Source organism: Nestor notabilis, unplaced genomic scaffold, assembly GCF_000696875.1.
Source record: "Nestor notabilis isolate BGI_N333 unplaced genomic scaffold, ASM69687v1 scaffold1280, whole genome shotgun sequence".
Lineage (NCBI taxonomy): Eukaryota > Metazoa > Chordata > Aves > Psittaciformes > Psittacidae > Nestor > Nestor notabilis.
In genome coordinates, this window is record NW_009910428.1 from 88,153 (window position 1) to 110,366 (window position 22,214).

Consider the following 22,214-nt stretch of genomic DNA (forward strand, 5'->3'; position numbering starts at 1 on the left):
GCATTTCAGGGCCTGGGGGGTAGCTGCACTGACTCTTCTTATTGTCTTCAACTAGGTTATGTGGGTATGCAATTTATGTCGAAAGCAACAAGAAATCCTAACGAAATCCGGAGCGTGGTTTTTTGGAAGTGGACCACAACCCTCGCCCAGCCAGGATGGAACACTGAGTGATACAGCAACTGGTGGAAGCTCAGATGCACCAAGAGAGAAGAAAGCAAGACTTCAAGAGCGATCAAGATCACAGACTCCCTTAAGTACAGCAACTGCCTCATCACAGGAAATCTCTTCTGCCAGTGTGCAGCCTGACCGTAGGAAAGGAGCAGAAGTATCACAGCCAGCTATGGGCGTGGACCAAAAGCAAGTTTCATCAAGGTCTAGAAGTGAACCTCCAAGAGAGAGGTAATGCTTTTATTTTATTACAGTTACAAATGCTAGTTTGGTAATATTACAAACGGCTGTCAGCTGGGCTAGTTGTGTGTCTAGAACAGTGTAAAAACAAAGAGTAAGTTGATTTACTGACCGAAGAAGGATAAACGTTTACTAGCAATGCATTGTCTGATTTGATCTGTGAACAGAAATGACGAACAAAAATAATTGTATTTTAGGGATATTTTCCTGTATTCCAATGCATTTTGGTGTACACTTTTAATACAGAATTGTAGGTTGCTTTAAAATACCTGCCAAATTTAAAATTTAAAAGTTAGTAAACAAAGTGGAGGGTTCTGGTGAAAGGTGTACTCCCCCGCCCGTGGCAGGAGGGTTAGAACTAGATGATCTTTAAGCTCCTTTCCAATCCAAACCATTCTATGATTCTATGAAAAAAGCAAGCCTTTAACTTGTTGAAATATGTACTGGAATTTAAATAAACAACACCCCCCCAAAAAACCCCCCACAACAAACAAACAAGAAAACCATCCTGTGGAGTTCTGTCAGATATCCTTATGGGCTGTCTTTTCATCAATGACAGTTCCTGGTTTAAAATTAATACAATTAAAAGAGCTCATTTACACCTGCAAAGTAAACATTCATGCAGAACAGCAATGGTACCATCTTGAATTCAGAGAAAGTTGTATGCAAGAATAAAGCCAACCAGGAGCAAACTATTTTATTTTAAGTAAGTTAAATGAGTAAATTCCTGAGCTATATTCACTGTGATGAATGGGTTGGGGATTAGCAAATCAAGAGAGGCTAATGTGATGAAGCAGTTGCTGTTCTTTTGGCTGCTGCCTGGCAGATGGCAGAGCAGTTGAGGAGGGAGCCTGTGGCAACAAAGCAAGAGACTGCCATAGAAAATTTTCCCTTGGCCAGAGTGGTTGATTTTTTTTTCATAGCAATTGAAGTTGAAAATGGATGATGAACAGTGGTTAGTAACTTACTGTGTGGGTGAGGTCTGTCAGGGTTTAACTGTACCAAAACTCAGGTTAGTGTTATGTGTATGTATGATGTAAATGAAAGCATGGTACCCTTCCCTAATTCTGTTGACCTTTTTCCTCCAACACTGGGAAGGCCCTCAGAGCAGTCGTCACTCTGCTGAAGGACACTTTCAGGGCACCAAAATGCTTTATGTTTCTGCTTTGCTGTCCATAAGTAAGGTGGTGATACTAATTATACTATAATTAATTATAAGTTATGTTCTCTAGTTGTCATTGAGACTTTGAAATGAAGTCAAAGGGTTCTGTATGGTGAGTGTCTATAGTAAGCTCACGTCCCCTTTATTGCCAAAAACTCAGGAGGAACAGGAGATGGGGGAAAAAAGAGGCTGGATCTTAAGCTGGATCATATCTAACTTTGCCTGTCCTCTCAGATGCATCTTTGTAAATCTGTGATATATAATCTGAAGACATATCAGTTGTGGAAGGGAAGATTCAGTGCCACAAAAAAAAAGGCTCCTAGTAACTTTGCCCTGGTGCACGTTCATCTCAAATACAATGTGTAGCTGTGCTCAGCCTTCTTCAAAATCAATGGATTCATATGTGAACTGGTAAACAAAAGGGCAACTGGAATGATGAGAGAAATAAAAATATCCAGTATAAGGGTTTTTTAGATTCTTCAGCTTGCTTATTCTCCCAAAGCAGAAGATAAAAGAGGAGGAAGCATAATTTTCACACAGCTTTATTATTCATTGTTTTGTACTTTGACTGTATAAAGAAATAAATTACATTTTTCATCCTCTTTTATTACCAGAGAAAGGAATGCCATTAATTTATCTCAAGGAGTCAATTTGCTTTTCTTTGTATGCTTATGAGATGACACTTCTTTTTAGAGTTTGAATAAGATAAAGTGAAATAGGTCAAATATTACTGTTTCTGGGTATATCGTCTTTTGAATTTTTTTGTATCTATATTACTTTCTGTAATATTATTGTGGGCATGTTCTGTTTGGTGGTGTTTATATCTATATTGTCAGGGTGCTTGAAGTGAATTGTATGGTTAGGCTGTAACCCTCACGACTGCTGCTGGAAAAATGGAGAATGTATTCCAATACTCTGTCATAGTGCTGCAGTTACTACAAAGAGATGACTTTGAGTCTGCCTGCTTAAGTGGGTTAATTCTTTTCTGCATTTATCCACGTTAATATTCTTTGTGATTTTACTCATTAATTGGACTATCCATAACTTATGTTTTTGTGGAGTCTGGAAGTTGTTTACTACTGGAAAATTCATTTTAGTGCATCCATCCAGTACCTTTCTATGTATTTTGCCGTATCTTTTGTTGGTTTATAATCTATTCACAATAACAGTATATTTTTATTTTGCATTCAGTTCTTCTAAGTATTGTACTCCTTTTCACTGTAGGAAGAAGACAATATCAGTTTCAGACCAGAATGGCAAAGGTTTAAAGAGTGAGCGTAAGCGTGTGCCAAAATCCTCACTTCAGAAAGAAGGACCAGCAGATGACAGGGAGCGTAAAGAACGGCATGAAGGTAGAAGGCTGGAGAAAGGCAAGTCACAGGACTTGCCAGAGAAACTTGAGGAGGGCAAAGTGCCTGACGATGAAACACAAAGGAAGGAAGATGAATATCATACCCGTTACAGGAGTGACCCCAATCTGGCAAGATACCCTGTAAAACCTCATCCTGAGGAACAGCAGATGCGCATGCATGCGAAAGTTTCTAAAGCACGGCACGAGAGAAGACACAGTGATGTAGCTTTGGCACATACAGAAATGGAGGAAGCGGAGGTACCTGAGAATAAATTAGGAAAACGCTCACAATTACAGGGAACTCAGGACAGAAAATCTCTTGTGGAAACTCAGAGGTCGTACTCTATAGACAGAACAGGTGATGTAAGAATTTCTGTTTCTAAACAATTAACTAATCATAGCCCACCAACTCCCAGGCATAGTCCAGTTCCTATAGAACACGTAGAATACAAGAACCACGATTCCTTTAAAAAACAGAGCCGCCTTGATCCTAGCTCTGCTATTCTCATGCGAAAAGCAAAGCGGGAGAAAATGGAGACCATGCTAAGGAATGATTCCCTTAGCTCTGACCAGTCGGAATCAGTGCGGCCATCCCCTCCAAAGCCTCATAGAGCAAAAAGAGGCGGAAAGAAAAGGCAGATGTCAGTTAGTAGCTCAGAGGAAGAAGGGGCATCAACACCAGAATATACTAGCTGTGAAGATGTGGAGATAGAAAGTGAAAGTGTCAGTGAAAAAGGTAAGGACCTTTATGTATATTATGCACATGGCCATGGTTTGGGGAAAAAAAGATAATTTGTATTTTTCTCTCTCTTTTGCCTCTTTAAAAACATACACCTTTGTTCTTTCCCCTTACCTTTCTTTTCTTTTCCCAACTGAGAAGTGTCTTACAGCTGTTTACATTTGGTTTGCAATGTTTTCTTTTACATTCTTAGATGAGGTGGTTACAGATAGCATCAGCTGATGAGTTTCTTTCTCACTCTCTTCCCTCTTTCACCTAGAACTGACAGAATTTAAGGGTTGTAGTTTATTCTCTCACTGATATCTGTGCTCCTTTAGTCACTGCTTCATCCTTCTGTCTGAATGCAGAATAATTTTCTGTGTATGAGTTGAAATGGCAAGTTCCATAATGATGCGTGGAGGCCATTATAAAGCATCATAATCTTACTGACCCCTTAGTCTTAAGAAATGCAAAATTTTACTACATTTAATAAAAATATCAAGGATCTGCCAGAGTTCATTGCTAACAAGGACAAGATGTGGGGCAAGGGGATTGTTATATAGGAAAGAAATGAGAATTGCCTAATGTGGTGTCTATATGAATTGGATCCCAAGCTTACAAGTATGTTTAAAGTATGTTATTTCAGTTTGTCTTCATCTGTTGATGGTAACACTCAGCAGTAAGGAATAAGTATAGCACACTGTGTGCTTTTAAACAAAACCTTTCTTCTGGCTGAAGAAGTTAATCAAATTCATGAATGGTGAACAGATGAAATAAGCATCATCCAAAAAGATTGTGGTAGAACCTACCATCTTATAGCCCTAGTTTGTCTTTAGGTAACACTACAGTGAGCTGAAGGCTTTTTGTGTCTTTTAAAGTAGCTTTTAGCTCTTTAGTTTAATTATCTGTGTTTGTAACTTCAAAGTTTTCTGCTGGTGTTCATACTCAAAATGCCAATGGCTTGTCTGCCTTGCCTTTTAGTTCCTGGCACTGTTTCCTGACATGTCTTTGATTCATATATGCTAACCTGTCTGTCCTTATCTGATGTTGTGGTCTCCTGACATCCCCGAAAGCTCTAGGTATATATATATAAAAAGAGAGCGTTTCTCTCCTATCCCATCTGAATAGCTGCTTGTTTTAACTTTCTGAGCATGAATTTTTCCATTCAAAATATGGAAGCTTGTTTTCTGCTCATTTTTAAGGAGGGATGATGATCATGACCCTGAAATCTTCATTCAACTTGTACTTAGACATAAATATCCTTGGATTTTTGTCTGTGGGGGTTGTCAAACACTGGAACGTATCACACAGAGATGTTGTACAGTCTCTATCCTTGGAGATGCTCAAAACTTCATCAACCGTGGAGGTGCTTGGGAGAATGCCCTGAGAAATCTGGTCTAGCTGACCCCGCTTTTGAGGAAGAGCTAGTACATCCATCACCTGCTATTTGCTGTAACCATTTAATACGTATTTTGCCAAAATTAGTAACAAAATAATTCTAAAGCAGTGGAGATACTTTCTTTCTAACAAATAAATACCTTCTGCAGTCTACTAAGATTTTGCCTCTTTGGCGGAGGCCCCAAAGATTTATGTTGAGTTGTTTTCATGCTGGGTTAAACCTACGAAAAGAACTGTTTAGTGATGTCCAAAAGGTCCTCTCAAATTTCTTTCAAACAAAAAAACCCAAGCAAACTATACCCTTCACAGGACACTGTTACCAATTGCTGATCACAGTTTTCATCCTGTTATTAATATAGGCTGTAGGATTCTTTATTCTGAAGTCAATAGTTGAACATTGAATGGACTGAGTTTCCAGTGGCAACACTGTCTTGGCAAGGCAACAGGAGTCCTCTTAGAAGGCATAAATTGCATTCATACTTGCTTCAAAGATTTGGTAGAACATAAACCAGATTATTACAAATGAAATCCAGACCTCATTTTAAATGAGAACAGCTTCTGCCTGCTGCCATTCAATGAAGAATGAAAATCAGGTTTGGAGAAAGTTTGAGGAGAATAGGTATTTTCTTTAAAGTTTAAAACCAAGACTTTGTGTAGAACTAGTAGATTTGTGTCCAGACAAAGCTGTACATAACTTCTTTTATTCCATGATAGGTATGAGAGATATTCTAGGCTTCTATCATGGAGTCTTTGAAAGGGGAAGATAAAATAGTGTTGAAAATTGGAACAGTGAGAGGAGGTACTGAAAGCCGCTCATGTGCTTTTATGTAAATAGATGTGCTAAAGGTTTTATATTCTGCACACTCATTGGTCATATTTCCCTAAATGTGTATTTTGTTCATACTGTTTAAGCTTGAAGATATGCCTAATACTTGCATATTGTCAGCAAAATGGTAAAAAGCTTAGTAAAAATCACTCTATACTCACTAGTGGATTCAATTGGGAGTGAGAAGAGCATGATAGAGTTGGAACCTTGTTTGAAAAAAAACTGAGATGACATTCCAGATTCTTTCAGTGAAGATGTGATTGTTTCATTTTTAATTCCTTTCTTACGGTACTGGGAGGAACAGGGCAATCCAATTTCACTTCATTCTTAATGACATTACCCTTTTGTTAGAAAGTGTTATGGGCAGGGATCTTGTTGGGATCTCAGTGTATGCACAGGTGTGAGGCAGGGGGGTTGTGACCAGAAGGAGAGAACCTGGAAGTCTGAAGGTAAAAGGGGATGCTGTGGTTTGCAGACAAATGTGTTGGTGCTGGCTTAGCTCCAGCAGGAGAGGATCTGACCCCTTACTCCATCCTCTTCTGGTGTTTTGAGCACCACTTTGGGTGCTGGTGCTTGGGGGGTGTGTGTGTAAAAGGGGAGAGAAGAGCATAAGTTAAATCTCTGCCCAGAGATTTCTTCCAAGTGCTCTAGCATTGTTGGTAAAGAAGGTAGCTTGTGGGCTGAGACATACCATGTATGTGCAGTAGGGTGTATAAATGGACCAAAGGAAAACATCAGAGAAAGTCTATAGAGAAGATGAAGCTGCTTTTAAATGTTTTTAGCTAAAGTTTTTCACTGAGATATTTTAAATCTGGCATGTAGGCAAGTCAAGTTGTACTGTAACATCTGCTAGCAAATTTTAACATCTGTTCTTATGGAGAGTTGGGCATGGAGTTTTCAGAAGAGCTGAATTTGTTTAAAATGTGGCTGAGCTTTAAAAGTGTAAAATAAAATACCCTTGCTAGGAAGATTGTTAGTTCTTAGAAATTAGTTCCAATTTATCTTCTAGTCTTTGTGCCATAATTTAGATCTACATTGGATTTAGATTTTAATGGAAATATAATCTAAAATGGCTCTAGCTTCAGAATTTTGGTCAGTGCTTACATTATTCAATGCTATCAATATTCAGTGCTTTTGAGTAGCTGAAATTATTTACAGACCTTATGGAGCTGTAAATAAGTGCTTGTAAAATTAGTTTGGGCAGTAGGAAATCTGTTTTGTGTATATGGAATTATGCAGAGTACATACATGCATATGCAAATGAAATAAACTGAGCATTAGTGGGGAAAAAAGTTACACTGTTGCCAAGAAATGCAACACTTCACTGAGATACATAGCCATATAAATGGGGATGTCATGGAAGATACGTGGCTGAATGCTCCTCTAAAATCATTGTAAAGCCCTTTCTCTAGTTGTGAATGTGCTGGAGGGAGTTTGCAGTCTTTGGTGACATTGACCAAGGTGTATAAAATATGATATATATGGAAAAGTGGGATGGATTAGTGTTCAATAGTCTAGAAAAGAAAGAGAGAAGAAAACAAACAAAAAGGCAGGGAGGCAGAACTGAGATTTAAATGGGAAAGAAGAAGCTGGAGGAGGAAAGAGTTTGAGTGCTTCTTTCTAACCTGGAGGGTTAAGTTACTGCTAGGGAGGTTGAAGCTTGCTGCCAGAAACCATGTCAGCTCTAAGGACAGAAAAGCAAAGTTAAGAATAATTGTAATCACAATTTCTTTCTTGAAATTGAGGATTCCTGGAAATAAAAATTGATTTCTTCATAGCCTGCACTGCAGTTGCTCTAAGATAGAAATACTATTGTTGTTCCTGTGGCATTCTCTGGGCCAACATGCAGAAATCTGGGGCTAAATCCACAGTACTTTTGACTGTGGCTTATCCTTTTTCGTCACCCTTATTTGTCTGCCTGTTTTCTTGCTTTGCATTTAAATTGCAAGTTCAATGGAGCCTGAGGTTTCATTTTGTCCTGGTACAGTATCTAATTGGTGAGATATCAGTCCATGACTGAGCCTCCAACTTGCCTTTATTACAATAAAACAGCATGCTTATTTAATGCAAGGACATATTATTAAGTACCTTTTTCTTCCATTTATCAGTATCCAGTAGAATTCCAGGTTACTATCAAGTGTCCTCTGGCACGCTTGCATTCTCTTGTGGCTAACTGTGCATTACTACCACGAGAGATTCAATTGAGCCTAGATTCATGTTCTCTCTACCTATTAATTTGCTGTTAATCAGCTAAATTACCCATATGTTTGCCTGCTTGCTTTTCCTGTCAGGTAACAAATTGATTTGTGTATGTTTACTGCCACCTTTTTAGAGACATTGTGGAGCTATTTCTTTCATATAAAAAGACCAGATGTCCAGACCTCACAGCCTTTTTCAGCCTTTGGATTGTTTATTTATTTTTCATTAGTTACTGCCCCCATCTCAGATTGTAAGGACATGTAAGGACAGGGCAGAGTTTTATACTTTTCAGTTTGATAGATGTTTATTTGTTTTCTGGATAAGTTCGCTGTGCAGAAAAGAAAGTCTGCAAGCAGCATATACAAAATGCAATATGCAAAAGTGGTTATTTATTGGCAGTTGTGTGTAGTAGTTGGTTAGAGCTTTCATGCTGATAGCCTAACTTTTAAAAAGGTCACTGCCTACCTCTGCAGACACCCAACTGCTCCAAATGTTAAGCGAGTTGTATTAGTTACTTTTTGAGATGCTCCAACACTTGAAGTGTCTGCATTTGTACATGTTTAGCTTCTTAAGAATATCTGCCTCTCATGCGTGAGTTCCTCAGCACATTCCCTTGACTGACTGCAAAAATAGTATGTGAAAGGCTGTCTAATTGTTAAACAATTTCCACCTTAGAGCTATTCTTTAAGAGAGCATAGGTCTCAGAAATACTATGAGGCTACTCAGGAAAATACATACCAACAGCAATATTTTTTTAGACCCTCTGTGTTAAAGATTTTATTGCATTTTCTTTGCAGCCATGAAGCAACTTCTCATAAAACATTTTATTTAGAATAGTTTCTTTTCACATTTGCTTCCTGTCTGTAAACTCAACCTTTTCTATTTTAGATAAGCAAATATCAGCATTCTTTACTTTGTGAGCTGTGGCTTTGCTGTGCCTGATATGCAAATTGGACCATGACTAACTTGGTTCATTGAGGAGGTTGAGAAATGTGCAGAGGCAGCGTGGCTCATCTAAACTTCCCAAATCCAAATAATGCTCTTGAAAGGAAGGTGGGCTGTTGTAGATTTTAAAGGGTGTTGAACTTAATGTGTGTTGTACACTTCACTTGAGCCACAGCTATTTTGCATTTCTAAATGAATGTCTATAAAGAATTTAAATGTATGTTTATGTTTCGTTATGTAGAGCTTTTGATTGCAGATAGGGTCCTACCTTAATATATCTATGGTGTTAGCTGTGGGAACTGTGTGTAATGGAGGAATAAGTAAAATGGTTATATTCCTTGGGTACCTGTCATTGATACTTGTAATTTAAGACAAAATGTATTCAGACCTGTAGCAAGGAGAAATGAAGTATATCTACATTTATCTGATTTTAACTGACATATTTTATTATTTACTTATATATAGTATTTTCTAGAATTTAAATTTTTAGTTTTTGAAACCTAGTCCTCAGTTTGGTAATTCTTTCCTCTGCAATTCGAGCTTCCATTTTAATTAGTTAGTCTTAAAATGGTTGCTCTAAAAATGTTCTATTTTAAGCAACTTGGTCATGTTATTATACCACTTTTGTGAAGGATTTAAGTTCTCAATATTTTTTAGAATTGCCATGGAATAGCCTTGGTTAGAGTGGAGGGCACATGCTTCTTTCTTCCTCTAAAAATCAGTGGTGGTCTAAATTTGTTTCAGAGTTGTCCTTCACAGAGTAGAAGTCAGTTTCTGAATCAGTCCTGACCTTTGAAATTTCGTACTTATAGGTAAGAGCCAGTGTATATGTTTTAATGGTTGGCTTGCTATTAATTTGGTTCTTTTACTGAAAATGTAAGATATTTTTTCAGTGGAAATGTAGACTCAAATACGAGTGTAACTTCAACTGTAAATTCAAAGGAACAATTTTTAAAACTTTGTCATTGTTATTAAAGTTTATTAACTAAATAAATAGCATACATAAACTAATAATTAAAAATAAACGTATTTACCTACTTTTATGCACCTAACTATATTAAACGTCCATGAAATTTGATTTAATTTTGTATATTATTTTTATGTTATGCTATTAAAAGAACTAGGTACTAAGATTTTATTTTGCTGTGCTTTTCAGAGAAGAAGCAAACACCACAGAGGCTCTTTTTAACCCATTAAGCAACGTGTTCTTAACTATTAAGATTGTGCTTAATGAGCCACTAGATGGAGCAGTCAAATCTATTATCTATCACACTCTCTTTATGCAAGACAATTTCTCTCTTAACAAAGAGAGAATCTGAAAACGCAGGCACACCTTCCTACTCGAACTGGTGATTTAAAAACCTTCTTCAGAACTTATCTCCATCTGCATTTTCCTGAAGGCAGATTTGCATTGTCTTGTAACTTCAGTGTTGGAGACAGTGGATGGAATGTATTCTGGATATGGAAATTACACTAAGTATAGTTGGAAGCAGTCATTCATTATATGAGTTGAGTCTTACTTACAAAAGAAGTATAGCAAGAAAAAGGTACTGGTTTTGACGATTGTGAGCCAGATTTTCAAAATTTTTTAAAGCTCAGAGATACACATTTACAGATGACTATGTTTGTGTTTAAGAAATATTGCTGATACTTTTGAAGTCATATATTTTGTTTCTAGTTGCCCAAAGCACATTTCCGTACAACCTTTTTTCCTTTTTTTTTGGTGACCTAATGCATAAGAAACTTCTATTTAATGAGAGCACACTGTGTTACCTGCTTCAGGAATCATAGAATCATGGAATCATAGAATAGTTAGGGTTGGAAAGGACCTTAAGATCATCTAGTTCCAACCCCCCTGCCATGAGCAGGAACACCACACACTAAACTATGTCACCCAAGGCTCTGTCCAACCTGGCCTTGAATGCTGCAGTATAGTATGTTTAGGAGCAAAAAAAAAAATACAACAATGTATGTGAATGCTTTAATATTCTTTAGTTTATTGTAGTTTCATAACATTAGTAAGATAAGATTTTGGGGGGGAGGCATGTACATGTTCATGAATATATACATAGACGTTTGTATGAATTAGAATGCATGTGCACTTAGAAGGTATGTGTGCATTCCAGTCCATCTGTTGCATTTAAATACTTCATCAATGTCATGATGTGTGTTCAGAGTGAAGACAACTGTGTGTGGATATCAAGTTCTACAGATTTTTGTTTTATTCTTTGCCTTTGTAAAGTATTTGGAAGTCAGACTGTTTGAATTAATGATTATCAGCAGGAGTCACGAGAGGAAATGCCGTTCTGAAGCAGCTGGATACAGTCCTTAGAGTGCCTCAGCCCTGGTCCCACATGTCAGGTGGGAACTGAATAACCTGAGACTGGGCTCCTATGAGAGGAAGCCACTCACTTTAAGGAAGCTGACTTGCTTTAACCTGTGTGTAGTTATTCATACAGTTGTCACCTGAGTTGTGGGGTGAGCAAAATCCTCTACTCAGGTAGTGAATACTAACTGGTGCCATGAGCTGAGTGCTAGTGAGCACCCAGGTGTTTTTCAACTCCCCAAAGTCCTGGGTTGCTCAGGCGTATGTGGTTCTTGCCTGTCATGCTCCAGAGCTCTACCACAGCAAATTAGTGTAACTTGCATCAAAACACATGGGATGCCAGGTAACTTGCTATACTGTACAGGCTCAGATTTTCCTTAAAACAATATAAAAGTGACTTGCATTTACAGATAAAACTGAACCTCAGAAAAGCAGCTCATAAATACAAATTTGAATAGATGTAGATTCTCAAAAATTTCTGGTGTTTTTCCGACAATTTTTATGTAACACACTGAACTTTCTCAGTGTATCTGCCATAGGGCAGTTGTTACGGATTTGCCAGTAGTGGAGTTATCATCTTTAAGCTGAGACTGTCTGCAGGAGGGCAAAACAGCCCTCTGGAAATGGGAATCGAATTGAATGCTTAGGAATAAATCCAGTTGTGCTGCTGCAGGCTCTTTTCCACAGAAAAGTTGCTCTGAAATCATTTATACAAAAAGTCGATTAATCTGTTCCTGGTAATCAGTTTTAAATGTCACTGTCAAGACAGTCTTATGGAATGGCTATTCCTACAAGCCACTAAAAGGAAACACTTAGTGAGACATTAATTTTTGCCAGTGAGCAAGTTAGTTTGGTTGGGATTCTTTAATAAACAAATGTACCATTTACATTTTGACATCCTTTTCCTTTAAAAAATCCAAACAAAACAAAAAACTCAACTGCGACAACAAATAATGGTATTAACTTAAGGCCTGTTGTCAGACAGCAGTTATCTGTGCTATTGTGGATCTAATCTTACTTTGACCTAGAAAATTATGATAAGGATTAGGAACGAATTTTCTGGCAATACTCAAACAAAAAACATGGTCACCATTAAACCCTGCATTTAGATGTGTGGGGTTTTTGGGTGGGTCTTTTGTTTGTTTTGTTTGGATTACATATAACATTTTTAAAGTAATAGAAAATGCTATTTAATAGGCATTGACCTTTTGAAATGGTCAATAGTTGTGGTACTGCTGCTCTAATATCTACATTTAAATCTGAATTTTTTAAAATTAGAGAATCTGTGAGGAATCTGACTTGCAGGAGGAACTGGAAATTAAATCATGTCTATGCAGGCTTAGGCAGTAAGGAAAAGGAGGGAATGTGAATTAAGTTGTCAAAAATGTCCTGAAATAGAGAAATAGAAGGAACTAGTAACATGTAGATTGTCTATCACCCTTGACTGTATAACCTTTCAATCAATCACAGCCTGTACATGAATCAGTTTAGGACATGCACTGGCTTTTGTTTTGTTGTGTTTTGTAATGGTGGGGGGAAAAAAGAAAAAAATTGGAAGGAAAAAGAGAATTGTTTTTATTGGTTTGAGGGTTTTTGATAAGGTGATGTGTCTGAATTCGATAAGAGGCTGTAATGACATCATCACCACAGGTTGAATCTCTTATTTTTTCTGTACCTCAGGTTTGAAGATGACACTTTTTGCTTGGCTTCTCTGTTTGCAGGAAAACTCAAGTGTAGGTTAGATGCGGTCTCTTCCTACAGGTAGTAACACTGAATTGATTCAAGCAATCTAATTCTTCAAGTTCAAAGGTTATCAAAGGTAGTGCTGTCATACCACCATGTTATCCCAGCTTACGCTGCATCAGGCAGGGAGGAGTCTTTGAATGTGGGTCTTCCACATCCACCATACTGTAGGGCATGAGAGCTGGAAGAAATCTGTCTCTATGGAGACAGTAACACAGCAACTAGAAATAATGGTTAAAGTTGGAAATGAAAAGAATGTTTTAATACTAGTGGTCAGTAAATTAGAAAGTCAATGTCCGTGTATCAGTCACCATTTCACCGAAAGCATCTGGCTTTTGTTAGCAATTGAATGGCTGACCAAATTGTTTGAATTAGGGCTTGGTTAAGACCACTTTTAGTGCTGAAAAAAACTATCCAGCATATCTTTTACAGATATTGTAAGTTAATTTGTTAAGTACTGCCCTTGTCAAAAAGAAAAATACTCCACAAATTCTCTTTTCATGCAGAGATCAATTCGTCATCCTGTAATGTCAGAGAAAGTTCAGAAATCATCTGTAAATCTGACAGCGCAGCACTGATGTTCTCTCTCGATGTCAGTAGATCCTTCTCAGTCAAGGCCAATTATCTAAATGATCAGCCTGAGGAGATGCTGGCTTTTTTTAATAGATGAAGTAACTAAGATAAATGCATTGCAAGATTACTGGATCATGATTTACAATGAGGGTAGTTAAATACTGGACCAGTTCACCAAGAGAGGTGGTAGACGCTCCATCTCTGGAGGCATTCAAGGCCAGGCTGGATATAGTTCTGAGCAGCCTGATCTAGTTGAAGATGTCCCTTCTTATTGCAAGGGTATTGGACTAGATGACCTTTGAAGGTCCCTTCCAACCAAAAGTATTCTATGATTCTGTGGAGGTTGGATAGCAAAGATCTCAGCCACTACATCTGTGGGATTGAAGGCCCAGTGTAGGTTTTCTTGTGTAAGCATTGTTCTTGTCTCTTTCCAATTTCACTGTCATCATCTTACTCATATGAGTCAAGCACAGCCAAACCAGTCAGGGATGGAAGATGGGGAAACAGAATTTTGGTGGCAGCACAGTACTAAACAATTGACAATGGCATTTGGAAATGATGGATGCAGGAGCAGTAGATAGCAGGATGTTTCTGTCTTAGCTGTTGCATATCTGTGTGCTTGAATGGGTTCCTATCATTTCTTCATGCAGCAATGCTCTTCTGTCTTCCAATCTGCTGCAGAATGGCAGGTGATATTCTGTAAAACTCCCCTAAACGACCTTAAGGAACAACGTGGTAAAGCCACTTGTCTGGGATACCAGTGGCAGGCACACCATAGCCTGCCCCAGTGTGTCAGTTTAGATTGTTTTTCAGACAGATGCCAAGTTACTTCACTTCTACTTTGAATTGATTGGCTCGGATTGAGGTTTGAACTAAAAGCTGTGGAGTAATGAAAGCATGACATCGATTTAGCCCAAGCTAAGTAAGAAGCCAAACATGTAAGTGCCAGCATGTTCCTCTGTTGATGTGACTACATCATTTCTGCTTTGGTGCTTTTTCTTTTTATTTTTTTTTTTGCCAGCTGGCCACAAGTATAAACAAACTATGCTCATGCCTGAATGGAGAGGAATGCTGATGAGCTTTAACAAGTTTGATGGGTGTTTGAGGGCAGACATTCCTTTTAGGAGCTATGTGTCTTTTTCACCACAGTCATTTCAGTTCTTAATCTCTGTTTTTTCTCAGAAGTTATGAGAAATTACAGGTTGAACTATATCAATCTGTTCAAAAGAAAACCACTTCTGCATGTATGTGTGTATATAAGTATCTGTATATTTATATATAAAAGCTTTTCTCTTGTAAATGTTAAGTGGTTGACAGTTGTTCTTGCAAGGTTTGTAACTATTTTGCCAAAGAATCTGGAAAATGCTTAGTCTTCTTCACTGGGCAATACTTTGCTGAATAGAAGATACGCATTCTCTGTATGAGTGTACAGAGAGCAGAAGTGTTTTAATTAGCCCAGTGTCAGCCAAACTCTGCACTTCAGCCTATCAGAAGCAAGTATGTTGACTCTACTGAATAGCCAAAGGCTCTATTCATGTTTTCTATGATCTCAGGAGTGCATCTTGTGGTCTGGAGTGCTACTAGCTCAGCAAAGGGAAGCCTTGATTCCTCTCCATAAACCTTTCTTCCCATACTTTTTTACATATCTAACATTTGACCACTAGCTGAATTTCAGTCCTTTGACCATCACTTGAGTCAAGTGGCTATGTCAGTTTTCCACCCACCTCATAGTTCACCAATTGATCTATATCTCTCTGATTCGAATACAAGGATATTATGAAAGACTTGGTTGAGAGCCTTGCTGCAGTTACATGAAACAGTATCTGCTGCTTTCCCATTGCCTGCAAATCCAGAAATGCTATTGGTCAGGCATGATTTCCCTTTGGTAAAGCTATGCTGATGGTTCCCAGTCAGCTTCTTGGCCTTCATGTGCTCAGGATTGCCTTCCAGAAGGATTTGTTCCATTACATTCCTAGGGACTCGGATTAGCTTTCCTGGTCTGTAGTTTCTCAGGTCCTTTTTCTTGCCCTTCTTGAAGGGAGATGTGGCATTTGCCTTGTCCAGTCACTGTGAATCTCCCACATTAGCCAGGACCTTTCAGAGTGGATCAGACAGGGCTACAGTACAACAAATCAAATACAACACCTAATGTTCTATCTAAGATTCCGTAGAATTAATTCTCCATTGTAACTTGGCTTTGAGGTCTGGAGACCATAACATGGATCTTTTCTGTTGTTTCTCTCACTTCGTAAATTAAATTCCAACTGAAAGCATAGATTTTTTTTTTTTTTTTAACTTGAATAGCTCTTTCTATGCTTCTGAATTAAGCTTAGGACCATTCTGTGGCCTTTTTCTTTTGAAAAAAGAGTTGTAAAGCTTTCAGTTTATAGGAAAGCTGCATTTTCATCCAGACATTAAACTGAACAGTACATTTAATGTTTGGAATTTGGCCTTTTAAAACTTGACAGCCTGAAGGTTTGGATATCTGTGTGATAATTTTTCAATTTCATTCTTTCCTAATGGCCTTCGAAAGTTTTATAAACTCAGGAATATCATACGTGAATTAAGATCTAGAACAATTATTAACAGGATTAGGAAGAAGCTAAAATATGATGGTTAAAATCTAAGTATTAGATGCACAGTATAGTGTGCCTCAGAGGGTAGTGTCAGTAAAAACCTCCTGAGATTCCATAGGTAATGTTATCCAAAGCAAAGTTTGAAAGTGTGCTATAACTTAATTGTGTATTTATTTTTATTAGCACAACAGAAGGGTAACCAGATGTCCAGTTAGTTTCTTGCTGCCTTCCTATTATTAATCAACGTAAAAGTATATAAATCAACTATTGGCATTTGATTCTCAAACTGTCAGATGGGCCTTTTGGGCAGCCAAAAGGCTCTATTTTACTGGGGCTGGGAGGGCTGAAAACCACCCTTACGGATGTGCAGCGCACACATAATCGCACTGTCCTTTTCTGCAGAATGCCCTTTCTGACCTCAGAATGCTCCTCTGTTGCTCTTCTCTTCCCTAGTTTTTCAGCATATACTTGGCAGACACTTCTACCTTTTAAAGCTGAAGCTGTTAGATAAAGATATTTAGGCAGGGCTCAGACATGTCTTATAGCAAGGAAGCAGTGGGTAAAATTGGTGTTGAGGAATGCCTGATGTGGGGACAGAAGAGCAGACAAAGGTTGCATGTATCTAGCACATAGAGGAATGGGGGGCAGCGAGAGCTTCAACACTGTGAGGCACAAATAACCTGTCTGAATACATTTGGGACAAGACTTTATCAGTTTTTTCACAAACACAGCGTTCCATGGGAGTGCCAGGAGCAGGAAAAGACAGAAAACAAGCCCCATATAGTGCAGTCTCCTTCAAGAGTTCTGAGGTTGTAGTGAGTAAATATTTTTCATCTTTTGAGTTGGGTTGTGGCAAAATCCCTTGTCTTGTTTCATATGTGCTGCAAGGTGAGCTGAGCATTCAGGATCCAGGTGAGATACGGTCTGAAAATGAAGCATAGCCCTCAACACCAGCCCTGGCAGAACAGGAGAACATCCTTTAAGGACGATTGCAGAAGGGTCAGTGGGAGAGTGGATGTGCTGTGGAAGCACTGGGCACTTGGCATGCTCTTGTCTCTTGCCCCTTTTGCAAGGAATGTTCTCCAGCTTTAGGATAAAGCTGGGTGTATGTTCTCTGGTCAGTAGATGTCCAGGTGATCACTGTCTCTTGGAGTACATGAAGCCTGGCCATTGTCCTCCTCTAAAGAATTATCTCCTAACAAGGGCATGTCAGTGAAAAAAGCAGATGTAGACAGTCGTATTATCTTTCTGCTAATACTGTGCTACTGGGGACACTGAAACTCAGCAGTGGCCAGGGTTGTCAACTGTGGCTTTTGCTGTTGACTGACAGGTGAAATCTGTTCAGTACCAATGTTTTGATCATGTGATCCAGAACAACAGGGAAACAACTTGATTAGAAGTGTATTTTCATTATTACCAATAGCTCTATATAAAGATGAAGGAACTGTAAGCTGTCATTAGCTTAATTATTAATATTTTATCCCTTATAAGCTTCTCTTTTGTTTGCTTTCTTTTCTCACATTTTAGTTCCCAAAGAGGCTTTTTTTCTTTTGTATTTCTGAAGTCCTGCAGTATCTAGATATGCTGCAGAGAATAGTATATTTTTAAAGGACTGTCTCTGCCAAGGAAATAGTTTTACTGTTGTATGGTTTGGATATGATTAAATTAGATTAAATTCTTTAGCAGATGTTATTACCTGTAAGTCACTAATCATCACTCCAAATATGCTGGGAAAGGTTTTCTTTTCTCTTGAGTATGTAATTTAGAATGCAAAATGTTATTTCCAGTTTTTAATTTAGAATATATTTTTCTTATATTAAATTACAATCCCATGCTCACATCTGTTATGTAAGAAAAGTACTAAATCATAGAATTTATTTGTAAAAAATAGTAAATTTTTTCAAGGGCCATTGTGTTTTCAGTGTTCTAGAAGCAAATCTACAGCTTGGGAAGTTTTATGTAACTTAAGAGCCGCATTTCCTTTCACAATTGCTTCATTTATGCTGTTCATTAAAACTTGTTCAGTGAACCACTGCTGAATATAAATAAAAACTGCAGCAGTAGTATTGATTACTTGGATACCTGGGTCTACTGCTGGCTTTAAAGCACTAAGAAACTTCTTTCCTGTTCTATCTGGAGAGGAAGGAGCTTTTTTCCCCGTCTTCTTTCCTGAGGATTGTTAATTCTGGATTCTTAAAATCATTAACTCCTTCTAGAGACTGAAACTCCTTCTCATTGCAGCAAGCATGTATGAACTAATGCAGTAATCGATGCTTGCACTACACTGCAGAGATTTGTTTTGATGACAAGAGCCCTGTTTGGTGTCACCGGTGTTGAATGCTTGACGCTGCAGAATAATTTGGCTTGGAATCAGGACGCAAGGACCTTAGGGACTTTTTTTCTATCGTCTCCTTCACACTGAAGTGGATTTTTGCTTGCATTTCAGTTTTGCTACAGTTGCAGGCTGGAATTCGGCAACCTACTAGATGCCAGTTGTGCTTTTTTAACCGTTCTCTTGCTGATGCTGCTATGTTTGCTGGGTTTCTTCAGTTTCTGCTCCATACATTGCGTTCAGGGTCAGGTAAACAAGTTGCTATACAGTGCTGAGGGTTTAGAGATATTTTTATATTTTATATTATTTTAAAGTATATTTTCCTATAAGCAGATTTCTTTTAACTGTTAAGTTTGAGTAAAGATGTTGTGTCCTCTGAATGTAAAGTATTAATTGTAGCAAATATTCAGCTTCAGCAGGGAATAAGGAACCATTTTACTTCTCAGTTTGCATTTCAGTGATGTTTATACTTTGAAAGCTTATGTGTCATTTTATATTAGTGATGCTATATGGCATGAGTTTTTAAACAAAAATCTGTATTTTGAAAGCACACATCAAAACGTAAATGTGTTTCTGAAAAGTAAAGATAATATTCTGATTGCATTATGACTGGTTTGCATTTTGGAGAAGTCATGGACACAGAATTTAGAAATTTACTTTAGGGAACAAATAATCACCTTGTGTATTATTTCTCTTTGGCAGAAGAGAATTGATATGTCCTCGATCCCCTGAACTGTGCTATTGTTAGTAGCTGTAACAAGTTCAGATTGAAATATGATTCTATTACTTTTTTTTTTGCCTATTATTTGGGGAAAAGAATATTTAAACCCATGTACACAGAACGAGAATATGTTTGCTTAGCATAATATATAGTTACGGTCATAATAATAATATATGAGCTATAATAAATTACAGTTGTGGTTTTGTATATTATCTCTGCATCATCATACAGATGTCCTTCCCTGATTCAGAAAGTGCAATGCATCAGCCCTCACCTGGTGGTGGTGGTGGTGGTGGTAAATAGCTGTGTTTTGGAATAAGGTCCTCAGTTAAATCTCTGCAGGAGCATAAGAGCAAGTGAGGGGAAGGATTGATCACTGAAAGTTCCTTGGGGATTATGCAGTGTGTTGAGAATAACAAATAGCTTTAAAACCTTTTGTCTAAGTAGTTGGTAGGACTGCCTCTAAAAGTAATTTTTGAAAAGTATTTTTTCACTAGAATTATTCTGAAAGATTGTGTGATAGAGTAAGTAATGAAAGAGGTTTTATCCTTTCAAATATTACAGCTGTGTTATTTAACATATTTTAAGAAATCTGTGTGTGAAATTCATTTCTTAGAGAATAAGAGTATACTGAGGACAGAATCTGCAGAGGTGTGTTGGAGAAAATGGGGTTGAGTAGCAATCAGAATAGAGGTGGAACTGAAACAGCAGTGGGAATATCAGGAAAACAAGATGCTGATAAGGTTGGGAAGAGACAATTTCAGCCTTAGCTCTTCAAGTTTATAGAGTAAGACTAGAGAAAACCTTTGGTTAAGATCAAAGCCTTGCACTGTCTTTCACACTTAAGTTGTTTATAGCTACATAAAAAAGGTAACCCCCTTTTTCTTCTTCAGGCTACCCAGTATGGTAGACAGCTATAACCTGCCTTTCAGAGACCTCTTGCACATTTTGGCATAAGTAGATGAAGAAGGTCAAGTACGTTTGGGATTGAGAAGTATAGAGCTGTGATACCCTGTGTTGCAGAGATTCAAGGCTGTGCTATGGGCAATGGCATACAGCAGCATGTTTCCAGCCTTTGGAATAGCATGGAATTGGAGAACTAAAAGATATTTTAAAATCACATTAGCTCCACTTTCCCTGGTCCAGTTTTGGTCTCTCTTGAGAGCATCTGACTTTTTGTGTAATAGAGTTACAAAGGACTATTGAAGTAGACTCTCTGTATCTCTCTGGCCACTAAATTTCACTCATCTCTCCCCTGTAAATACAGTTCTGTTCAGTTAAATATTCCACTCTGATAATTAATCTATGTTCTGCAAGAGGAGAACTTGAGAGACTGAGCTGTCATCAAGGTCACTTTTGTGTCAGAGTGTTGGTTACATGCGAAGGTGCCCAGAAGTCAAACCATGATGCAGAGTAAAAGCAAAACCCAGAACCACCACCAGCAAAACCTTAAGTTCTCCACCAGTTTGATCTGTGGAGTCTTTTGTTGGCAAGACACCTGAGCCTGGCCTCTGGCCAACCCCTCAAGGGCAAGCTGATGGTTTTCAAACAGCAGTCTGGCTTGTATGCTATCCTCTCATTACCACTGTGATTATATCCATCTCATCATCTTCTGCACAGCTAGTCCTTAACTGGTTTACTTCCTTTCCCCGTTTCTACACCAGTTTATCCTGGTCTGAATGTGGAGCCACTTCCTTGCCTGCCCTTTACTGGGTCCTCTTTTTTTCCAGTTCCTTTTTTCAGTTTGCCAGGGTAGCCTCAAATCCCAGTCCTGGTGTCCTGTAACTATCCATTCATTTCTCCTTGGAGTCAAGTTACCTACAAATCTAATGTGTTTCTGTTTTATTATCTAGAATGGTAATGTGAGTGTTGACTATTACTGTATCCCAGGCAAACATGACAGACCCTGCTGAATGAATAATTTGTGTTTTTTTTGTTACCAGTTTTAGCTGTTTAGAATATGCTTTTATAAATGGCTTTTCACCTTATGCTAGTTTGATTTAGATATTTTTTCTGGTGTGACTCTAGCGTGGCATATTCATAAACAAAAGTCCTGCTTGACTCAAGATGTTAGTCATCTGCTTTTACCTGTTTTCTTGCAGTGGTAGGAAATGACTTTGGGTTGTTATTGGCACTTGGGGTTTTTTTAGGTTTTGTCTCTTATCTCCTGAAGTTGATATGTTTCGTTGCAGCATTTTTTCAGAAATTGATACTAGGTTGACTGGACTATAATTTCTAGCCCCTCTTCTACTTCCCTGTAGTTTAAAATTATGTGCTGTGTTTGCCATTTCCTAGTTTTGTGGAGCTTATCCATACTCCCCTGATTCTCAGGAAATAATTGTTCCTGGTAGTGAGGTAACTTCAGGCAGGTCTGTAAGTATTCCAGGCTTAAGTGAATTAGCTGAGTGTGTGCTATATCTAGCTAGTCTTACCACTTGGTACTAGATACTAAGTACCAGGGACTAAATATTTGCAGAATTATCTCAATTGTTTTTGCATACTTTGCTATTCGCATTAATTTTGTCTTGTATACTTTCGGGTACTCTATCACTGAGAGATACTACTCTCTCGTAGGCAAATTTCTATTGATCACCTTCTTCTACAAAATGAAATCTTTATGACTTAGCTGGTCAGTCTTTGGCTGCATTTTTTCTTCTTCTGTATTGGGCTGGTTCTACTTCTGATGTTGGTATTATTTATCTGAATGCTTCTGTGATTGCTGGACTGTTTTTGCTGTCATGGCTCCTTCCATATTTTCTCTAAGGTTGGGGTTTGGTTTGGGGTTTTTTTGTTAGCTTTGTTTTTGTAGAAAGATTTTGGATTTTAATTCTGCTCAGCTTCATTCCCTTTTTAAAGATCACAAAGTTTATTCACTTTCACATTCTTAACTATTTCTTCTCTACTGGTAGAAAGCAAAGCTCCAAAGGTCCTTTGCT

The 22,214-nt window shown here is 38.0% G+C and overlaps 1 protein-coding gene across 1 annotated transcript in view; it reads left to right on the forward strand.

The window, feature by feature from the left end:
• Positions 1 to 22,214, forward strand: part of LOC104402115 (regulating synaptic membrane exocytosis protein 1-like) — a gene marked incomplete at both ends in the record, with an annotated part of 63,848 nt that overhangs the window by 26,514 nt on the left and 15,120 nt on the right. The window contains 2 exons of the mRNA XM_010009907.1: positions 56 to 399; positions 2,795 to 3,657. Of these exons, the coding sequence (XP_010008209.1) occupies positions 56 to 399; positions 2,795 to 3,657 (1,207 nt within the window). The remainder of the gene's footprint in view (positions 1 to 55; positions 400 to 2,794; positions 3,658 to 22,214) is intronic.